This window comes from Perca flavescens, chromosome 23, assembly GCF_004354835.1.
Source record: "Perca flavescens isolate YP-PL-M2 chromosome 23, PFLA_1.0, whole genome shotgun sequence".
NCBI lineage: Eukaryota > Metazoa > Chordata > Actinopteri > Perciformes > Percidae > Perca > Perca flavescens.
This window is the reverse complement of record NC_041353.1, coordinates 7,886,933-7,910,579: the sequence shown is the minus strand read 5'-3', so window position 1 is coordinate 7,910,579 and position 23,647 is coordinate 7,886,933. Positions and strand designations below refer to the sequence as shown.

At 40.5% G+C, this 23,647-nt stretch overlaps 1 protein-coding gene across 1 annotated transcript; it reads right to left on the bottom strand.

Annotated features, from left to right (window-relative positions):
- Positions 1-2,843: 2,843 nt before the first annotated feature.
- On the bottom strand, positions 2,844-4,537 carry myf6 (myogenic factor 6). Its single transcript, XM_028570435.1, has 3 exons — positions 3,972-4,537; positions 3,421-3,505; positions 2,844-3,330 (listed from the first exon to the last, which is right to left on the bottom strand). Exons 1-3 carry the CDS (start codon positions 4,479-4,481, stop codon positions 3,233-3,235), a joined length of 693 nt encoding a protein of 230 aa, XP_028426236.1. The 5' UTR covers positions 4,482-4,537; the 3' UTR covers positions 2,844-3,232.
- Between the last annotated feature and the right edge of the window lie 19,110 nt (positions 4,538-23,647).

Here is a 23,647-nt window from a genome sequence, read left to right as displayed (position 1 = left end):
ACTGTTAGTGAATTTGGAGTTTTAAGAATGTCTCTGTAACTGGAACTACATTTAAAAATACACATTTATTCAGAGTTCTTCAAAGGAAAATCAATTATGTGAACAGGCCTAAATAAAATTGAATTCAAGAAGATTACTTTCTTTTTCAAAGCTCAGTGGGTTTTGTTTAAGGTTATCTTTCACCACACATAAAGTCCATTTTACTTTCCCCACAAGAATAAGTGAAACAAAAAAGCATTTTGAGTGGCAACAGCATTTGTTTGGCAGTGAGCAGAAAGAGGTGCATGCCAGCGCTGCTGCAGTGAATCCTTTTCCTCGCAGGACATTCAATGAAAATAAAGCCCCCCCCAAACAACTGCTCGCCTTTCATCGGCTTTGACTTTTAAACAACACTGCCTTTAGCCAAATTAGAAATATATGGTGTTATCAGTAACACCAAATTGCCTGTAAAGTTAGACAAGATAAAGTCAGGGCTCTCAGAATGTGCCGTTTCTTTGATGGAGCGAACATATACTGTACTGTAGAGACAGTAAGATTCAAAACACAGCTGGATATTGAGTTTTTACAGCAAATACAACTGCAGAGTACCCACATTGAACCAAACATTTCTTTGGTCTACAATTTAGGTCAATACAGTCATTACCAACATTAACCAACGTTAAATGAGCAGACACCCATGTAGCTGCAAAATGTAATGAAGTAACACTGCTATCAGATTGAGTGCGTGGGCAGGAGCCCATTAAAACCACATTACTGTTTAGGGGTATCATGTTTCTGTCTGGTTTCTACAGAAAACAGGATATTTGGTCAAAGATATGAATAGTTCTGTTGAAAAGTGCAATATAAGGATTACTGTATGTTTTTCAGCTCTTAATTCAGCTCAGTGGTGAAACAAGTATTCATATCTTTTGCTTACATAAAAGCACTAATACAAATAGGGAAAAATAATACTCCATGACGAGTAAATCCTGCTTTCAAAATTTGTGTTAAAAGTACAGAAGTAACAGTTACTTAAATTAGTTAGTTAAATGTATGAAAAGTATAAAATATGTAGTTATGCAGAATGGCCCCATTTATAATTTATATCTACAGATAAGTATTAGTGATACTTAAGCAGCATTTTAATGATGTAGTGGGTCAAGTAGGATACTACTTGACAAATACTTTAAATATTTGCCTCTTAAATGTAGCAGAGTAGGCCTATAAGTATAGCAAAGATTAGATTAGATAACTTTATTAATTGCCAAAAGGGAAACTTTTCCCAAAACTGGCAACACATATGAAAGAAAACCTTAAAGGTCCTGTGTGTAATGTGTTTAGTTGTTCATTATCAAAATCTGTGTTGCCCATTCACAAACTTGTCCTTTTTCATGAATATTTACCTCCACCATCAATTCCAAGTATTCCCTTTTGGCTTGAAATTTTACATTTGCATTTGCATGAACTGGGGTAGACACTCCATATTCATGCGCCATCTTAAAATACGTTAGCCAGTAAGGGACATACAGGACATACTGCTCCGCCTTTCGCGTTTTCGCTGTCACATGATAAACTCACAGGTGCTGCTAATGCTGCTAATGTGGTATCGTCGCTTCCCGGCCCCGGCAAGTTTGAAGAAGGAAACATGGAGGACCACACGTATTCAAAATCCAAATTTCAGGAACAGGAGTCTTCTTCTTCAACCAGAAAAAGAAAAAGGATATTGAAAAGAGCAAGAGACCGGCTTTTTGAAGCGTGAAGGCTACCGTAGCGGTAATACGTACTTTGAACTGCGTGGTGCGAGAGAGCTGATTGCGATATACAGTGTGATCTCAACGCTAGATGGGAGAAATTCCTACACATTGGACCTTTAAACATTTACAAATTGAAAGAACAATACATATGAAACATTATAAATGTACTCAGGAAACATGCAAGTATCACATGTACAGTAATTCTAAGGTTTCACAGCTGTGGGCACGTAGAACATTCTAAACCCTTCTGTGGAGCATCTCAGCATCCTTAACCAGTCACTCAACACACTTTTTAGGCACAAAAAAAACTCAGTTTGCACTCTCCCCCTGGATCTTTGAAATAGCTTTGTTTTCCCCTTATTGGATGTTACATTGTAGTCTTGACCTTCTAATAAACCTGACACACGGGACAGTTTGCATGGACGTGTGTGTGTGTGTGTCTGTTTCTGTGTCTGCAGGCCTGAGAGATGAGGCAGAGTCCCAAAGGTCAACCAGGGCTTTGCGTCGTCCACAGAGATCTGAGAGAGACCAGCACACCTCGACATCATCAACAAACGCCGCCCCCCCCCCTCATGTCAAAACACGACAAACAAGACTCAATGGATTTCCATGCCGTTAGCATCACGTCACACATTTGAATAGCTTGCATGTAAACACTCTACCACGTGACGACGACGCAAGCGATGATGAATTAAGACCTAATGGCTCAGATAACTTCATTATCCCAGCGGGCTTTGCACCCACAATCCTGCTGCCCAAGTTTCCATGTCCCCCCAACATGTGATAGGAGAGGAGAGGCACGCTGTGTTTTGGAGGGGACTCGAGTTACTGCTGCGGGATCAGTCCTGCTGGTGGCCAGTTGGAACAAAGAGAAGCAAACTATTCCAGGGCAGTTTAAACTGATTTTATGGACTTCTAATAGCCATGAATGCAGGGGGAACTGGTAAACCTTGAACTGGTAATGGTTTGGGTGTAAAACACAGAGATACAGTGAGGGGTAGAGTGACCTTTTATTTGCAGAAAATGTTTTACCCATGATTTGTGCCCGAGTAGAAATTTTTAACCGTCCGTGACAATTGTTGTTTTTAACATTGCAATGGTAAAGAAGCTTAAAGAGTCTCTATATGTGGTGTGATGCTTGAATTGCCTCTGTTACATCAAATACATGGATGCACTTTCCTGTCCAGCATGCCCTCGAAGAATTAGGAAAATAGTGGTTTAGAGTATTGCAAAAGTTTAATTTATTGGCTTGGTCAGTTATGTACAAATATTTAAATACAATATCAGCTTTCTTAAAGGAATTTATCTGCTTTTGAATATAAAATAAATAAAGCTAAACATTACATTATTATAAAATATGTACAAATTTGTTGCTCCTGCTGTACAAATGAAGACTACATAAACAGAAGCCAGAATGGCTGAATATAGTGGAAATAATTTAGAGATAAATAATGGAAATTCGAAAATTGTTTTCTATAGTCGAGGTCTTCGCTTATGTTTCAGTTTGTGGAGAAGTTGTTTTTGTCGTTGTTGGTGATGCTGTCCACGATGGAGGACAGACGCAGGAGGCTGGAGGATGCAGAAGACTCACTGGTTCCTGAAAAAACAAAGGGACAATGACTTACAATGGTTTTATTTTATTTATCTTTTTACTGTTGATTGTATGAATGAAGTTTGACAGATGTACCTTCTCTCTGGTTTATTATTGCTGCAGTGGAATGGTCGGCAGAGGTCGGCCAGGTCTCTGAGGACTTTTTCCAGTGATACTCCACCTGTAAGTTGACAATGCACGTGTTACCCATACATTTTTTTTGTCAGTTAATATTAAAACCTTGTACATAAACATAAGTACATTTCATCAAATTGGCAATTAATATTCTTTTGACAGACAAAACTCCAAATAAAAAAATAAAAAAGGAAAGGATGAATGTTATTGGAAGATCATAGGGACATCTAAACAGAAAAAAATATATTAGGGACATCCTTACTGAATGTCACATGTTAGCCTCAACTGGAATAAGAATATCATAGTGACACCGAGATATAAAAATGTGGTAAACACATCATAATGTCATGCAGGAATATTATAGGGATGTTACTGATACAACTGGGAATAAAAGTCATAACATGATGTCATTAGAAAAATATCTGAATAGCCTCCACAGGCCCACAGACTGACTCCTAAGGAATATCATGGGGACACTATGAGGATTTTATTGGCATCCAGTGATATCTTACACGGTGTTCTTTGTGGGATGATCCGTTTTGCGGTTTCTCCTGCTCGTCCAGCGTCTGCAGCAGATCCTGTAAGCTCTCTATGTAACTAATGGCGCTGCGTAAAATCTCCACTTTGGGTAGCCTCTGGTTGGGGTTGGCCACGGTCTTCCTCTTCAGCACGTCGAAGGCCTCGTTGATCTTCTTGAGCCTCCTCCTCTCCCGGAGCGTGGCGGCCTTGCGTCTGTCCGTCGGCGCTGACTTTCTCTTGCAGATCTTGCAGGCCCACATGAGACACTGGCCGTCGCAGTGCGCCCGGAGACCCGGGGGCGCAAGGACGTGCTCTTCCCCGCTGCTCTCCCCCCCGTTCTCAGACGGAACATTATCCTGGCCCGGGGACAGCGGGCTGTCATTGCCGTTGTACAGAGGAGACACCCCGGAAATGTCCAGGTGCTGTAGTGGTCCATGATCCCCTTCTTCCAAATAGCGCAAATCATTGAAAAGATAAGGGTTGGTCTCAAAAAGGTCCATCATATTGTTGCGCCCCTCTCTCTGTTTTGACAGTGGGACTCTGGCATTTGAACAGAGCAACAGGGACACAAGTCACCAGGCTTATATATAGAATGTGAAACTCTACCCAACACTTTGGCTGTCACACTGCATCAAGCATCTCTTTTTTTTCCCAATGGCTCTTTACAACCTAGTGACTTTGTGCAGGAAATGCTTATACATTAAGGCCTTCAGGAGAGATTGAAATGTCACCTCAGGTTTCATGACAGGTGCTTGAAATACCTGCATCTGGACAAAATGGCTGCACACAGATAATTCCCAGCGATGCCACCGAAAGACATAATGCTGTTGTTCCACAGTTACCACGGCAAAACTCAATGTTAATGCATAGATCTTTGTGCCACATTCATATAGGAAACACCCTATAAGGGGTTTGTAATAATTGGCTTTAGTAAGATCAGTAATGTGCCAAAGAACAACCATTTTTTATTGTGTCTGATATGACGATGTGATGTAGGCTATATCTTTTGACAGCATAACCTGTTTTGTTTGGGTTTCTAGCTTGTTGTTAAGGTCAGTCTGCAGTTGTTTGTTAACAAATGGATTTGGATTCAGATTTCCTGAAGCTCATTTACAGAATTACTGATGAATATGATATAAAGGTCAAAACAATTGCAGGAGAAGGATATACAACAGACTATGGAATATTTTAACAACCTGTCTACCCAAATGTTGTCTTTATTAACGCCTTCTTACTCATCTATAACACAATGATACATTTATTAACAACTAAGCATTACTTACATCTATATACACTTAATAAAGTATGCCTTGGTAGAACGTGGCATTTAAATCAATATTTCCATATTGACAATGGCTCAAATGTGCAACATATTCTCATCAATGGGTTCGTATGATGTCGTACAAGAACTTATGCATAAAAATTTGCATGATATCCTACGAAAAGTATGGCGACAGGTCACCGCCACCTAATGTGGAATTTGGTGCTCTTCTTGCTTTGCTCCCGTTATAATTACTACGGCCATTAGACGGTACCACCACTACATCCTATAAACATAAATATGAGTCGTAATTGCTACTTGAACAAAAGGACTTACGGAGGACAGTCTCAAATTACACTGCATTACTGTAGCTACTGTATATGTACGGATATTTCATGAGAACAGCCTGGCATGTGAAAGGCCTCACTTGTAAAGAGACATCCACGGACAATTATTGTGTATAATATAGTGTTTTAATCTCTTTGAGTTCATTGTTTTGGTTTACCGGCAACCTTATCGTTTCGGTTCAGTCTCCCTGCTCTCATCAGCTGTTTTCAGTGAAAAGACACAAAGAGGCTAACAGACAAAGTTAGCTCCCAGCTGGTGAGTGTCGGCAGCATTTAGCAGCCAAAGAGCCATATATTTCCCTCAGGAGCAAAACAGATCTAGAAGGAGAATAAATACTTGATTTACATTCATCAGGTGGACACGACTCCAAATGAATGTTAATGTCGTTCTGTGTCTGCAGGATGTGTAAATAAGTAACTGTCTGCTAACAAGCTCGACATATCAGATCAAAAGGTGATAATCAATGTTTACAGATTGTTTCCACTGTCCCCAAGAAGCCCCCAAAAAACGTTTTTTTGCAGGTTTAAGTGACTCAACTCTTGATTTGAGAGGTCTTCCTCATTAATTAAATTGTTAGAGCAAAAAAAAAGAGCAAAAAAACAGCTTGAACATATTGCCCAACATCTTATCTAAGGTATAATTGCTGAACAGTCCCGCTGAGAGTATAACATCATTCACATACAGAATATAATCCTATACACATTTTAGATGTGTTGTGCCTGTTCTAGCTGGTGGGAATGGTACGTCTGATTGTAACTTGTAGAAAATCCCAACATAAATAGATTGGAATGTATAGTGTGAAAACAGCTTTGTGAAGCGCATGCACGAGGTGGTATAAATAGAAATGTGAAACATTTTCATTGCAACCTGAAAGGTCTATAGTTGGAAACTTCACAGGCCGGAATGTGAGCGGCTGCAGTTCTAGTGGGGTTTTACTTTTACCCTATGGATGTTCCTCCCCCTTCCTCACTCCCGACTTCTGTTAGGTTGTTGTGGAGTCACCGGGGCTTTTCATCATTCGTCAGGGGGTCTGAAATACTAGTACCAGTCAACATGGTATCTCCAAGTCATTCATGTCATATTATACAGATTGTTATTAAGGGCAGCCAAGTGAGAAAAACTATTAATACATCTCTGAATCATAATTACTTCAACAACAAACTGGTGGCAAAAAGGCTACAGAGCCACCAACGCTGACAGTTATATAATGAAATAAGGAGCTATACACTTTGTTTGTTTGTTTGTAACTGGTTTTACTTGTGAACAAACCACCACAAATATTACACAAAACGCTAATTTCCTTTTACTGTATCTAGCGTGACTGCAAGGTTTGAAACAAAGAGGCTAACAATCTTGTAATAATGTGTAAAGGATCCAAAGATATATAATAATAATAGATAATAACAGGAGGATTTTTGAGTTCTTCACGTTCTGACAACATTGCATGAATGCTAAATCACACAATTTTGACATTTTAAGATTAGCATTCTTTTGTGGGTTATTTTTCATTTGTGATGTCCATACTCTATTTCTTCCCCTCTGGCTAACTCTAAACTCCCGTCTCACAACCAATAATATAAACACAACTCCGTTATATTTGTCTGTTTTACAATGGGCAGTTTGTCTTGTCAAACGCAGGTGCAAATGATATCGTTAATGCTTGCGGCATCCCATTTAGGTGAACATGCTGACTCATTGGTATGGTGAGACACTCCAATTAACATTATTAGTTCCACCTGTGCAAGTCACAATGCCTGCTGTGATAAAGCTACCATTTTTTTGTTACTTTACCAGTAACAAAAATAATTTCCCCCTGGGATTATTAAAGTATTTCTGATTCTGATTCTGATTCTGATGCAGGTTCACAATTAATGTTATTGATTACACCTGTGTTTCCTGTGTCAATGTGTGGCCCATTGTCTTTCTGTCTCTGCTTGGAATTGCTGTTGATGAAATTTAAGTTTCTTGATTGTTAAGAGCAGCAAAAAGTGTAACTTTTCACAAACTGCTTATATGCAGAAATCAGCAGTATGTCATGTACATTAATTATAAAGACAAACATGACACCTATTCACATTTAAATAAATTATAATTAACATTTTGACCCTAATTAATGCTATGCTATATGCACAATATTTGGGTATTTCCTTACTACTAATGCAACAGGATAGAATATTAATGAATTGGTGTTAGATAGTAAACACACTATTCAAGCTGTGTGTATTTCATCAAATACTGCAAATGCATGAGATTTTCTTTGGTTTCTATTTATCCAGAAGGTAGGTATTCTCGGGGGCAGTCACATGTGCAAAACAATATAGCTTTTATTTTTGGTTTTCTGTTTATGAGCTTGCCATGTAGCAGACATTAAAAAAAGTAAGTGTGAGTGTGGGTGTGAATGTGAATGTGGTGCATTAGGTTCTCTCGAGTGGGAGGTGTTGGTATCTCAGTGCATTTTGTCAGATAAGATAGATTTTGCATCCCATAGTTATCGTAAAAACTATTCTGCTTTCTAATTTTCATGCAAACAAATAGTCACGGTGCAAAGGAAAAATGACAAACGATGATGAATGAGCCATGATGATAAATATATTTGATATAAACACTTGCTCAAATGGCTTATGAATATAGTATATATTACAATTAAGCCTGCATTTAGGCTGTAATTGGCCTCGATCACTGAACTGAGATGAATGGAGTCGTGTCCCTGCTGTGCCCCAGTCGTGTATTCTCACCCCCGGGCTACTGTGCATCCTGAACCGGACCATAAATTCCCGTCAGTGTCAAGGGGTTGACGCTTCAGCTGTCAGGAAGAATCATGGGATAGCCTGGGATAGCCTGGGTAGAAACTCAAACAGGAGGATCTGGCGTCTCAGGCAAGGAGGTGGAGTCAGGATGGACTGCAGAAAGCGCAAAGTTGTCTAGAATGCAAAGAGGCTCGGAGTCGACAGCTTTGCAGCCTGAACGCTGCATCTAAATACTGAAAACGTATGATGAAATCCATGTGTATATGTGTGAGCTGACACAGGTACCTTATTTAAAAAGGTTCAGTGTGACATATCACTTCATTCAGTTGTGTTGCAGTGGTGAATAAAAAGCCCAAACTCTGGCTTAGAGCCTACTCAACGGAATAGTTTGACATTTTGGGAAATAACACCCATTTTAGAAGCTAAATACCACTCTCATATCTGTGTGTTAAATATGGAGCTACAGCCATGGAGACGGTTAGAGACGGTTGAAACTGGAAGCAGGGGGAAACAGCTAGCCTGGCTCTGTCCAATGGTAACAAAATCTAACTAGCACCTTTAAAGCTCATATTAATGTTTTACAACAAACAAAAACTGTTGTTCGCCGTACGAAAGTGATTTAAGGGTATTACAAAATTAATTTAAGGGTATTACAAAATTAATTTAATGGAATTTAAAAATAATTGATTTATGTTTTTATATAGCCTATATTTATTATATAGCCTCACATCCTTTAAATTTATTCTTGGTGTGTTACAAATGTAAAAGAACAAAATCTCACTTAGACGATTATCTCCAAAAAGAAAATAAAGCGTTGGGTAGAAAAGATTCAGGTGGGTTTAGCCACATGAAAATGTATGAGTGAAAAAGGTTTAAAAAAAAAAAAAAAGAAAAGAAAAAAAGTCTTTCTGCACTTTGGCAGCACCTCAATGTTCCGAACTTTGAAGTAGGACGTGATCCCAGCAGGGACAGTCAGTAGCTCCTCCTGTGGCACTCTGAGATTCAAAAAAAATTTCTTAGGTGAATAATTCATGAGGCGCTGCGGGAGAAGTGAGGAAGAAATAATGACATACAATAGTGTGCTGCAGATTTATTCTTACTGTATTGATCATATCCCTTCTTTTGGAAAAGATTCATCCAGTATGTTTGTTAGTTTGTTTAACGGCACAACGATTTGCTAAATTTTAGTAAGTATTTTAGTTATGTTAAAGAATGATAACTTTCATTTTGGTGGAATTATTTGAATTGATGGTATTCATGTGTTCAAAAATCATGTTCAGGACATATTCAGTACTCATTTTCCTCCAATGTGGTGAAGTGATGTGTGAATTTATCACATTGGTAAATTAAATCACATTGACCGAATAACACTAATAATATCAAGACAGTCAGCAGTCAGTTAAGTCATTGGCAGACTTTCCTCCACAGCGCTGTAGAGGAGGGTCTGGCTAGTCCACACAGCACTCCATGATGGGTGAAAAATGTGCTCTGGATTATTGGCATTTCTTTTAACCAATCACTATCGTCTTGGGCGGCGCCGGACGCAATAACTGTGCCTCTGCAAAATAGCCTTGGGATGGAACTTGTTTTGGTGCTCGTTCAAAAGTTGTTTTAGTCGTGCAACAAAAACTCAGATTTGCCAGATCAATTTACCCTGCAGAGATCTGAGGAGCAGTTAACCATAGTCCCTCAACTTCCACTTTGTGTTGGCATTCTAAACTCCGTCCAAAATGAGGGACATCTGGCGGATTGCCCAGTGGCACTAGAGCGATCCCCTAAATTAATCGTCATTGATATAGTGTTCCACTTACCCCCAGAAATTTAATTATTAACTGGTGCCATTAAATGCTGGAACTTTATGTTTTACTATAGTTGGCTAATACTTCTTTGCTTAAATTCTGACTTTTTTTTTTTTTTTTGCTCCTAGATCTCAGATTTCCAGACAGTTAAAAAAAAAAAAAAAAAAACCCTAACGCCATTCCTGTATCATGTTCTCGGAAAGGGGGATCCAGTTAGGACCAGTGCTGACATGGGGGTCACAAACAGAACTGATAACGAACATGAACCACAGGACCCCCTTCTCTCTAAGCTCTCCGCCCCCCCAACACTCCTCCTACCCCCCACCCACCCCTAGCTTAACTGGACCTCCTGCCTCAGACAGGCTGCGCACTCATTGGGCTGTTTTAGAGGAAACTCTGATCACCGTGACGGACACACCGTATATAACCCAGCTCCACACCTGGGATATGAATTAGCCAAAAAGGGGTTAAGTACTGTGGTCATGGGCCCGATGACAATGCCTCACCTGGGATCATGACACTTTAACCTTCAGGTCCTCCAGTCCACAAACTGCAAAGGGAGGTTGTTGAATGAATGGAAAAGAGTGCTCATATCTCAATAAAGTTCTGGATTTTTCGAAATGATGTTGGAACACCAATTACTGTACAAATGGTACGTCAGATTGTCATTAGGTTTTTGCAGTCTCTTTGTTGTTTTCAACAATAAAATAACTTTTTTCTCAGTTTGTAGAATAATGACATCCGAGCAAAGTTTTATTTTTCCAAAACATTTCTCCGTCATAAAAGTTTTAGCCTTTAGAGATTTGTTTGAGCAATCACAGCCTCCACAAAACACCATCATCCAAAATGGCTTCTGATATGTCTCCCAGCAAAAAGCACTTTACAGCAAACAAAGTAAAGAATACCGAGATGCGGAATTTAAAGAGACTGTGGCAGGTGATTGCGGAACAGCTTGGAATCGGGGATGGTATCGTAAAATAAGATGTACGAAAGATTAGACAGTAGTAAATATACTCTAGGCAGCTAAACAAAACCTTCTTGCTAATGAACTTTGGCATTTATTAGCCGCGTTTAAAACTAGTGCTATTCATTGCACCCATGTAATTAATTCAGATGCTAGCAGGCTTTGACTTTTAATAGAATGCAAACCTGGCCACCATTTTGTCTCGTATTGTGAATTTCGAAATAAATAGAATAATAAAAAACGCATCAGACTCAGTGTGCATTGTTTCTGTGTGTTTTTTTAAAATGCATATGAAAAATACAGACTTGGTGTGCAAAAGCCAGTTACTGGAGTTGTTGTTCCCAAGATTATATGGAGCTTCCGTACCCAAATGTTGGAAACGCCTGCCAAAGAACTGTCAGTCATAAATGGGAGAGGAGCAATTCAGTGCAGATAACTACAAAAAGAAAGGCATCGACTAGCAGCCATGTGCCATGGAAGGCTATAAAGGACTACAACAGGTGGTTACAATGAGCAGAAATTCCTTCTCTCTCGTTACTCTGCTCATTAGTTTCATTACCAGCCAGAAATAACTTCACGTCATACCAGTACATGCTAATATTAGCAGCTACTTCAGCAAGAAGGGCTAACCCCAATATACTTTCCAGAGACTACTTTGTAATTAAGATGGCACACTTATGAGCAGAAAATGGATTATACGACAGTAACACAAACTGGACATGCCAGTTCCATAAGCTTGCTACAGAGGAGAGTTATCAGTTAAGTTCGGAAAAGCTGTGTAACTTCAGGGCTGAGAATGTTGTTGTTGTAGTTGAGTTGCTGTGTTGTGTTATTTTCATGATATGGAGTAACACAACTCCAGGCCTATATGCACAAACACACAGACATAGAATTCATTATTGGCTTCCTACACAGGGCTGGAAGAGTGCCAGTTGAGGCTCAAGTCTTGCACAAACAATGGTTCCCCTCCTTGGACCAACCATGCTCTCAGGAGCAGCCAGTAACACACTCACTACAGCCTGTATGATGGCATCTCCCACTGAAACCACAGCTAATCTTTTTGGCCTGGCTCCCTCATACTCACAGGCCAGACTCAACGGTGGTCAAACAAAGCGGGGAGTAACTGTCTCTGGAGCTAAGCTAACAGACGGCTCCTCTCACTCGTGCCCTGAGCTGCGGGTTAGACGGGGGGCTTGGGTTTCAAAGGCGAAAAGGGAGGCAACGCTGATGGCATCTGCCTTCTCTCTGGTGGACGACGCAGGGATTCAGTTCAAAGGCCGAGCGGCTGAAGTACATCAATTAGCGAGGGAAAGAGCTCGCTGACTTGCCCGTTTGCCAGCTAACTCTCTATGACCTCAGAGCATTACATTATGAGGCATGATGAGAGTGTTGCACATTGGTCAGACAATGTCAATAGCCCCCTTGCAAATGGGCTGGTATTGATGGACTGGCTTAAAGGGCTGTTCCTGCAAATGGACGCAAAGAATAACAACTCATTGCTTAGTATTGAAAAGAGAAGCAGAATCGCCAACAAGCCTACAGGGTGAGCAGACTTTACCAGCTGTTCACATGCCTTTTGCCCCATTGTTTCAACAGGTTGCCATTGTAACACACATTGAGAATAGGCCCTCTGCAGCTTATCACCTGACAGCACATGGTAATTTAGATTGGAGTGATCTGAAGGTCCATCCTGATTGATCCTGTCCTCATTCAGGAGAGTGATGTATTAGCCTTTGGTGTTGTATCCCTATCTGCCAGCCAGACAGAGCCGATAATGGGGACTTAGAGGGGGTGCTGGCCTTGACCCAGCATGAGACGATAGGAGACCTCTCGTCTGGCCAGTGAGGTGAGACACTGACCCCGTTGGCCTCTGTCTGGCCCTCTGTGTTTTAATTCAACTCTTCAAGTACATGTGCCAAGCGTCACTGCTTTAGCATTATGATGGGCATTTCTCAAAAGTGACTTTCATTGCACATGGAGTATGACAATTGCATCCAAATCAAAAGAAGAGTGTGTGTTTTTTTTTAAGGCAGTCTGAGTTTTTTTTTTTTTTTTTTTGCAGTGTCGCTTTGATGTTGCAGACTGAAAACGATACGGTGGAACATCGCTATCATTTCTATCACACTGCCTCTGGGAGTCGGGGATGTAGCCAGCGATAACACAGAATGAATCCAATCATCAGCAAGTGTGACTGTAGCCATGGCAACCTTCATGACAATGATCCACCAATATTAGTTTTTCCTGAAGTGTCTGAGCCTAGAACAAAGCATATTTTGTTACAATGAAAATTAGACCCTTGAATAACAACAACCAGCAGAATTTGTGGTGGGGATAAAGTGCCTGGCTCCAAGAGAAAATAATAGGATATTGATGAATATCAGTGTTGATGAGTGAGCAGACAGGCACCGCTGCGCTGTGTAATTGGTTATATGGGGTCTATCATTAAAACAACAGATAGCAAGGGGACTGAAGCTTTGGCTGGATGCAGACAATAATATGATAGCCATTAAGCCACAGTGGTTAAAGAACACAGCCATGTCTGGCTCAGCCATAAAGGAGAGCCTTTGTTACCCAAAATCTTTTTTATCCTGTTGATTCACAATTGAGTTAATATGAAACTTCTTCCAAAGGCGTATCATCCGGAGTCAACATCATTTGACATGGGCTTTGTGAGACAATTTCAGATTCTCTAAACTTTCTGTATCTGTAAGTCCTCGCTGAGATGATTGGTCAATTACGTAATTAGTCAACTGACAACATTATAATAATAGTCATTTATCAAGCACTTGTTCCAGCCTCACCAGCTTCAATGTCTGCTTTGCATGTATCATATAATCATATGAAATTTGATTTGAAAGATTTGATTGGTTCAACAAATATTTATATTTCAAGATATTAGGCTCTGGGGGAAAAAAGACACGTATGGAGTAAACCAGTGTTTCCTAAACTTGTCCTGCATGTTTTAGGTCTCTCCTGGCTCCAACACAGCCGAATTCAATAATCATTGTTATCAAGCAGCTTCAGGAGTTCATAAGGAGTTGATGGTTAGAATCAGCTGTGTTGGAGCAGGGAGCGGTCTAAAACATGCATGACAAGGGAAACGTTGAAGTAAACAAGTATCCAGTAATTAAAAGAATTGATTCAACAGAAACTGGTCATCAAAGAGACCAAATGTTAAGACATGTAATCCAGAATGTGGATGATAAATGAAGTGGACACTCAAAGCAGTTCTCTTTACAATGTAGTGGATGCACAATCTATTGTTATTCAATAGCACATCTTCCTTTAGTTAGATCTCTTTTTGTGGGTTACATTTGAATTGTGATTATTGTGAATATATAAATGTAGTTGATACTGTATAGTAGTGAAATTAAGTCAACATTGTTCAAAATGGGTTTTGTAAGATACATAAATAGGTAATCCAAACCTCTCTACAATGCAGTCAAGGTGCAAAATATGAGAAAATATGCCGGATGTTGATCCGCACCCCATTTTGAAGCGATTTGAAGCTTGAGAATTCTTTAGTTTGGGAAATCAGTAGCAGAGAATGGCTCTTACCCGGCTTTATATAATCAGCGAATCCTGTTGTCCTCTCTCTACAATATTTATGATTGTCTGACTTGGCTGAAAGCAATAAATGAAATGTGATTTACAATTGATCCCTATAATGTTGACAAATGGGCTGGAAGGCTTTGTCCATCCATCCATACGTGTGTGTGTGTGTGTGTGTGTGTGTGTGTGTGTGTGTGTGTGTGTGTGTGTGTGTGTGTGTGTGTGTGTGTGTGTGTGTGTGTGTGGCCCACAAAATGTAAGAGAATCCTGAGATTCCCACTTTTGACACTCGCATGAATTATTCTCAACAGGTTGCTCTCCACACCCAAGACCCTCCAGACTAGCATTACTGTCTAAACACAGGAGAGGGTAATTGAGCATTGATGATTGTGTGTGTGAATCTGTGCCAGTTAAGCATGTGTGTGTGCATGCGCATGGGCCTCATCCCTGGCTGTGTGTGTGTGTGTGTGTGTGTGTGTGTGTGTGTGTGTGTGTGTGTGTGTGTGTGTGTGTGTGTGTGTGTGTGTGTGTGTGTGTGTGTGGAATGCTGCAGGCATGGTAAGCATTTTATTCTGAAGGTTGTTGTTGGTAGTTTGCTCCTTCATGTGCTAAAATAAAAAGCCAAAAACAGTGTGAGACTGAGGATCAACTGTCCTGTCTGAGGTGCCACACATGCACGTGTACACACACACATGCAGACACAAACACACAGGTCTTACACCACGCCTGGTGTTGTGCATGTCACCGACACTGAAAGTCATCACCACCTGTTTGATACAATAAAAAATCTAGTGTTACTGTTGTGGAAGTTATTGGAGCTAGAGTTTCATTGTGTGTGTGTGTGTGTGTGTAATAGTAGTGCAGGTGCATGCAGGGAAATAGTCAGACGGGTGTAATATAATTGAAAAGGAAGCATCAGTCTGCACTTCACAGTTTTTTAATTTTTATTTCATTGTCTTTTGGTGGGAGATAACCAGGAAGCCATTTATTGAGTTTTTGCAGAGAAAAAAAGGTTAATGAAGAATATAATGAGTTGTAATTCTGCAGAAATTAATTGTCTTTCCAAAATAAAGGTCATAATAGGCCTGCCAGCTTTGCTCACAGACAGAAAATCAATTGCTGTGAGAAGAGAATATCTTTTTACAGAGAAAGTCCATGGCTGAGGTTGTAGGGGATGGTTACCCTTAATGACTTAATCCAAGTTCAGTTTCAGTGGTTTTAGCGCTGTGTGTGTGTGTGTGTGTGTGTGTGTGTGTGTGTGTGTGTGTGTGTGTGTGTGTGTGTGTGTGTGTGTATATAATCCTCACTGTGAGATGGGAGCCCAGAGCTGACCTCACTGTTTGGTTTCACAGGGTCTCCGGGGGCCCAGGGAGGTTCTGGGGCTGGTCCTTACAGCAGAGCGGTCTAAAACACTGACATGCAGGACGGGGTCCGCGGGGACCGCCGGCCCCAGCTCCTGTTACCGCCGGTTTAGTCACGCTCTGTGAGATTTATGTGTGGAACAGTAGTGAGGGTTTGGGTTGCACGATACCACCAAAGTGTCGCAATATTAATCGCCTGCAGTATTGAACTTGTAATGACAAAGATGCCCAAGTATCACAGCTTAGTCCATGTATTTATTGTGAGAATCCAAACAATGGAAGTCATTGTCAGCCCAGTGTCAATACACATACATCACCATTAGAAAGTACCATCTGTGGTGAACTGGTTTTAAAAGATCATTTACTAAATTCACATTCAGCCCCTGCATCACTTTTTCCTAGTAAAAATTGCAAGGAAATGTGGTTTAATTATACCTCCAAACTTTAATTAGCACCGCCCACTGCTACAAATGGCCTTTGGTGATAAAAAGAAGTAGGCATAAGCAAAGAAGCTGAATTCTTCTTTTGTGGTTTTCAGGGATGGTGGACGTATCAAAAGTAAAAGGACTAATTTTGCAAAAGTGGCCTCCGTAAGTGTTAAACTATCATATATCATTATTGTATCAACATTACTGGTTTGCCAAAGTGGAAGTAGTTTCGTTTTTTATCATCTTGTTTTATGTGTAAAATCCTGATCTCTAAAGTAACTTCACTTAGTAAATGTTTGTCAAAATATTTCCCTCTGAATTAAGTAGTTATAAGTTAAGTGTAAGTTGAATAAAATCCAAACACTCAAGGAAAGTATCTCACGTTTGTATTTAACCCTCGTATTATGTTAAGGGTCAATTTGACCCATTTCCGTTTTTGTGTTGACCAAAATACTGGTTAACCTATCTTTTTCTTCATGAACTTGTATGACATTTCCTCATTTAGGGTCATGAACTTGTTCATAAAATTTTGACACACTGATGTGTAGTGGAATGTCTGTTCAGAGTTTGTATACAAAGATGATGTTGCGGGTCATTTTGACCCGGAGACTTTCAACACCCATTTAGGACCAGGTGTGTGTGTGTGCGTGTTGTGTGTGTGTGTGTGTGTGTGTGTGTGTGTGTGTGTGTGTGTGTGTGTGTGTGTGTGTGTGTGTGTGTAAAGGAGGAGGAGCTTTCTCGCGCTTGTCCTCTTCTCTGTTGTAATGTCATCTCTTTGACACGCACACTACAAAATGAGCTCCAAAAGGTTTGCAACTGAAGAAGTTTTAGCACAGATTTTTGATGGTAATAGTGATGTAAAGGAAGATGTTTCAGAGTCAGAGGATCTTTCAGAGACCAAGAACAATGCTACTGACGATCCGGATTGTGAATTTTCCTATGATGAAGAGGATTCAGGGGACTAGTCTGATGTAGTTGGGGGAATTACTGTAATTGTTGGGGTTTTGGAATTTATAGTGTGGTCTAGACCTACTCTATCTGTAAAGTGTCTCGAGATAACTCTTGTTATGATTTGAAACTATAAATCAAATTGAATTGAATTAAATTGAATAGTATTAGCTGGAGTGTACAAGTCAAAGGGAGAAGCAACTGCCAGTCTGTGGAATGACGAGAGTGGAAGGCCAATCTTTCTAACAACAATGTCTTTGGAGTCAATTCATACAAAAACTTGGGTGTTCCACAACACTAGAGCTGGTCAACGTGAAAGAGACAAACTAGCTGAGATCAGAGATGTATGGGATAAATTGGTCGAAATGTCTTGTACAATCCTGGTCGCCATGTCACTGTAAATGAACACCTTGTTCCATTCAGGGGTGTGTCCCTTCTGACAGTACATGCCTAACCCTAACCATAACTTGTCATGTCAATAACCGAATGACACCTACTAAAAGAAGCGTTATGTCAAACGTTTATGACTTGTTTATAATGTTTATGACACGTTCATGACTTATGTAGATACCTTCAAGTAAAATGTAACCGATTGTTGCAGTGTTGTCTCAGAAAAAGAGCTGATGTTTTGTGTCGATGTGTCTAAATATCGTCTAAATGTAGAGCCTGTAGGCTTTTTGCTCTAAAATTGGCCTAAATATGATTTTATTGTTTAAATAAAAACAAAAAAACACTACAGCTTCTATATGCTTCTTCTTTACACACACATCACCACATACCATCTGAATGTGGTAAATGACAACTGGCAGTACCTGATTATGAATCATTGATTGTCTAACCCCTGTAGTGTTTGCTACACTTTGGTACAAATGGCATTGGCAATAACATGCTTTCAAATAAAGCAGACGTCAGTGTCAACACGTTCTCAAGCATCGTAAATTCCTTCATTAAATTCTGCGGACGCTGCACAACTTCCGGTCCAATCTTTAATCGGAATACATTCGTCCAAAATATCTTCTTTATTTTTTTTATATATTTTACCAAGCAGCGATTCAGATGTTGTTCAGCAGACGCTTTCACGCAGGTTACGACCAACAAAAAAATCTGACAAGGTATCTTTATGTGGAGACCACACAGCTAGATAACTGAGATGTGTGGTGGTCGTTTTTAAAGCAAGCACTTGTCCTGGCTGACATTTGGACAGGCCGCTGGTTAATGTGTTGTTTCACACTGTTTAGCGTTGATAGGGTGGGCTCGTGGTGGTGTGGATGGAGCCAGGCGGGACCACCTCTCTAGTGGCTGACCCTGGGTGCTCGGGGCAGGGGGACAGGTGGAGTGGGACCCCCCATACTTAACCATGGACCTCCAGTAGAGAATACTTAGTCCTGTCTCCCCAGGTGAATTATCACATTGGGATTTCTCATGCATTAAGTTTTATTTTTTTTTTATGTTGATTTGTTTATCTTGTGGCATTCACATGTCCTTGCTAATTTCAGGCTTTTTCCACCAAAATACATATATTTCCATCAATTTGAAAACATCTTTTTTTCAGACATTAAACACCTATTGGAAGCTGGAGTTCCTAACTGCAAGTGTAGGAGGTTTTAGCATCCCCGTGCTACATTGTAGAGACATAAGGGCTGCACACTCGCCCCTGCATGGATGCAGACCACAAACAGGCAGCATAAACAATGCCGAGTCTGCCTTGTGTTTTATCTCCTTGCCACCCACAGTTTACGCCTGCGGGGAGCTGAAACCTTGCGCTGCCCAGGGTTCATCTGTAAGCCCCCCCAGCTAATCAACATACCGGAGCCCATCACAGAGCATGGCTCCAGCCCATTACTACTAAACCACCCTCTGGCTCCCACTCAAATTATCAAAACACAAACTGTAACTTTAAACAGCTAATAGACGTTATTTCAGTTTCCCACCAGCCCGGTTCCGCTGCTGGCTGAAAACCAAGCCAGCTTTGTTTGTGTGTTCGCCTCTTTGGAGAATTTCCGACATTGTTTTAAAGGAGCAGGCAGCGCCGATGTTTGAGACCCTCACGCTCATTTGGACATTCTTTGTGAGTGAGGAGTTCCTTTGGGGGCGATGTTTGAGTTTTGAGTCAGGCTCATTCTCGAATGGAAAGAAGACAGTCTAGATGATGAACAATAGGAGGGAATGGAGTCATCTTGGACCAGTGATTCCCCTCTTTTCCACCGTTTGGTACTTAAACACCAATGTCCAGGACTGACCTGCTTGACCCATTCTTAACAGTGTTTGGCAAAAGAATGCAAATCTTTACTCTCTGCTGCAGAGGCCTATTAGCACCCAAAATTCATCATTATAGTCTTTATTTAGTCCTGATTCCAGAGCTGTCCTCAATGCTCCTCCCACCTTCTCTGTACTGGATTGAGGAAGATGAAAGGCGACGTCAGTGGTTGTTGGTTGTGTTTGTGGACATGTTTTCCCTGATTGCCTCTCTCCGTGTGGTCCCTGCTGGCCTGCTTTCAAAAGCAGCCTCCTGAGCCCCCTAGAAAGAAGACGCTCAACACAGCAGAGTTTGTACATGTCAGAATACTGAGCTCACCAGGAGCACCACAACATGAAGAAGAATTAGCCCACCACGACCATTTACACAAACCCACCGTGCACTGAAACAGGCAGCACACAGTGTCTAGTGGGTCATAATGTCATAAAAATGTGGATAATCCCACAGGCTGAAGAATTTTCTTGACTAATGGAGGCCGATTTAAATTCAAATTTGAAAATGACAAAATATTAAGGACTGTGGACCGTATGTGACTGCAGCAATGTTAGTATGACAGCACTGATTTTGTGATTTGCAGATGTCTAGGCATTTTTTAATCTGCGAATCATCTAATCAATGCTACCACATCACAAAAAATAACTAACTAAAAAAATTTTTTTTCTTGTATTATCATGTACACAAATGTGTTTAATGGCTCTCTCATAGGCATGCATGAACTAGAAATCACATGTTTTACTTAGACTACCTTTAAGTCAAACTTAAATTCCTCCATAACTCATATCATATTAGCTCACTACTTTTAAAGAGTACACCTTGTGGAATGCCCAATCCTATTATTTAGTTTCAACAGGATGTACATTCAGGAGACAAAGAGACAAATGCCTTCTATTTGCATGTAAATCTAATCCTTTTTTTCACATTCAGCCATTCCAAATGCTGAAATATGTTGAGGTCAAGTTGCTTTTATGATGAGATCATAAATTCATTTCTAAAATTTTGAAAGGGTTGGTTTAACCAATTCGCCATGCTTGGCTTAAAATGACATCCCCTTTAGTTGAAGAAATGTTACACAATCTATTTCTTTCATATTTCAAATAATACTAGTATGAAACACCGGAGCTAACAAGGTACCTGGTGGGTAGCTGGTGTTAACGTCACTCAACAGAATACGCTTGTAAAGGCCTGGGTGTATTCTTTCAACATTTGTCATCGCATTTGGACATATTTTGCTCATCAACAAAGGTCCTCACCTGGAAAATGTTGGTAGATGCAGAGGAAAGAGGTCTGGCATGGTGGGTAATAAGGGAGGGTCAACCTGGGTAAACACAACAGGGTCATCTGGGGTTCAAACCCAGGAAACCTTTGGTAAGGTCTCGCTCTCCTTTTGTCTTTCTACTCCCTGTTTTTCTGTCTCTTCTTCTATTTGTCAAACACTTCTGAAATGACTTTTGTCTCCAAGGGTCACAAATCCCCCTTTACATCTTCTGCCTTTTCTCACATACAGTATAACCTGAAACTTTTCAATTACAGTGATACAGTACTCTACAGAGTTGTATGACAAATGATGAGTGTATCTGCATATAAGTGTGTACGTGCATGTGTTATTGAAACCATGGTGCTAGGTGAGTTATATCCACAGAGACACTCCTGGACAAAATGTGTGGAATTTCAAAACCCATCTCCCCCTGCAATGAGTACAAAGATGATTTGCACCCATGCAGCCAGCTTTATATCACCGAGAAGAAGTCTTCACTTCACTCCACTGTGCCCCCGGAGTTAAAGTTACATGATAAATGACAGGGCAATCAGATCAACTTTCCATTGCAGCGAGCCACTGCCGCCCTTGAGACGGTGCTGGAGGAAGAATCATTTCGCAGGCAGGCCAAGAGGACATCCAGATAAAGAAAAAGCGGATATGGAGTGTAACAACAGATAACAACTGATACAATACATTTCTTTAAGTTATCAAGCTTTATCTCTTCAGAATAAATCGATCTTCATAATCATATTATCTGGAGAAGAATATGAATAAGTGCGAGGAGGGGTTTGGGGGGTGGGTTAGGGTGATGGGGTTAGAAGGGATAGGGATGTCACTGCTCTGCAGGGCCTTCATTGAGCACTTGATGGATGCTCTGTAACCAATGGAGATAGAGTGCCCCCATAGCCAGAGTGAGCACACAATCTTCTCAGCAGATTAACTTCCATTGATTTATAGAGATTTACCTCAGGAAGAAAACAGCTGGCAAAAGGACAAATACCAGAACTGGCAAGGGATAAATTCAACAGGAAAAATACTGGCTCATTTGTTAAAATTCTCATCACTGTAAAGCAGATGGAGGATAGAATTACTGAGCAGGCGTGGACTGTGTGCTTTTCATAAAAATCACTTAAAGCTACAAAATAAAACTTCAAGCTACATTTTGGGCACTTGGGGACTGCAGAACAAGTTGGAAACACAACATTGACATCATCTTATAAAGTTGATTGCCCAATAGCTTAGCAACCATAAATAGGCACAGCAGGTTTCTCAACATACATGCTGCAACGGTTTTCATTACCCTCTAGGAGTGATACCCAGCTTTTAAATGGTTTAATGTCTTTTTTAGCCTGTCCAAAATCAAAGAAACAAGCAAAAGTGGAAGGAATGGATTAAACAGTGTGTTTATCTGCTCTAACATATGCTGCAAACTTTAGCACGCCTGGCTAACTAGCTTACGTTACCTCCAAGGCCAAGGAGCACATCACACTTCACAAGTAGTATAAAGGCCCAGACACGCCGACCAGACGGCCGACCCTCGGCAGAAAAGGCAGTTAGACTGATCAGTCTCCCCGAGTTGGTCATAAAAGTGCCTCGGAACACACCGAAGAGACGAGACGTATACATCTCCATAAGTGCAGGCTGGTGCTAATCTGTATTGTCGCCCAAAAATGAAAACAAGCAGCTGATTGGATGAATTGGGTCTGGTTTCTCCCGAAATTCAAAGACAGGTTTGTATCATGGCGGTTCGATCAGAATACAATCTCATATTGTACTAAAATAGTTCACCGAAACGTGTTTCTATAATAGGCCATGTAGTTGCTGAATCTGTCTTCATTTCAGTGCAACAAAGGTCAGTTTAAAAACTGAAAGATTTTGAGAGACTCTAGTCACGCTCATTCCGCTCCCCTTTTCCGGGTTAGTACTCTACCAATCAGATGGGTCATTTGAGTCCGACTGCCAGCAGTGCCCGTAAGGTAAGCAGCTATAACTAGCACAGAGCAGGAACAAAATGCCTCAACTTTACTTTCATATCTTCTATATATCGATGATCGACTTTTGAGGAAAGTGACTCTTTGCCTGGAACATGGAGATTAGCTTCAGTCTTTTAGCACTATCATATATACACTGTCATATGGCAGGGAGCAACATTAGCATTTATTTAGATTTGTGTATTTACACCTGATGAATATAAGTCCAATAATATTTCTCCATTTAGCTTTGTTTTGGTCTCCACCAACTCCTGTGGCAAATATCTCATTAGCTGCTACATGCTCCACTATGTTCACCAGATAGTTGCTAAATTTGTCTTTTCCACTGTCTTCTTTTGTTGGAAATGACAGCAACGACAAAACTGCAATCAAAAACAGTTGAAAGAGCCTAAAGGAGAATAGCAGAATTTGGTGGGTTTGTCACCAGGAGTGACTTTTGTCAGATTGCCCTTTGTCATTTGATTTACTGTGAATATAAAAAAATATTGGTAAGTGTGTCTTTAACTGGTATAAAGGGCATGCCTGCTCTATAAAGCCAACACATTTCTAATATTCTTATAATGTGTAATGACCTTGCTGCTAAGTACTGATTTCACAATTTTATCTGGGACACTTATAAACCTGCCAGAGGTTAGAGATGTCTGGGAAGGCTGGATAATTATGACTCACACGGAGGAAGATATTAAGCATAGTTAGATCTTAGGAGTTGAAATCAGCAGAGAGGAGATAATGTTGGAGTCTGATGGTAGCTATTG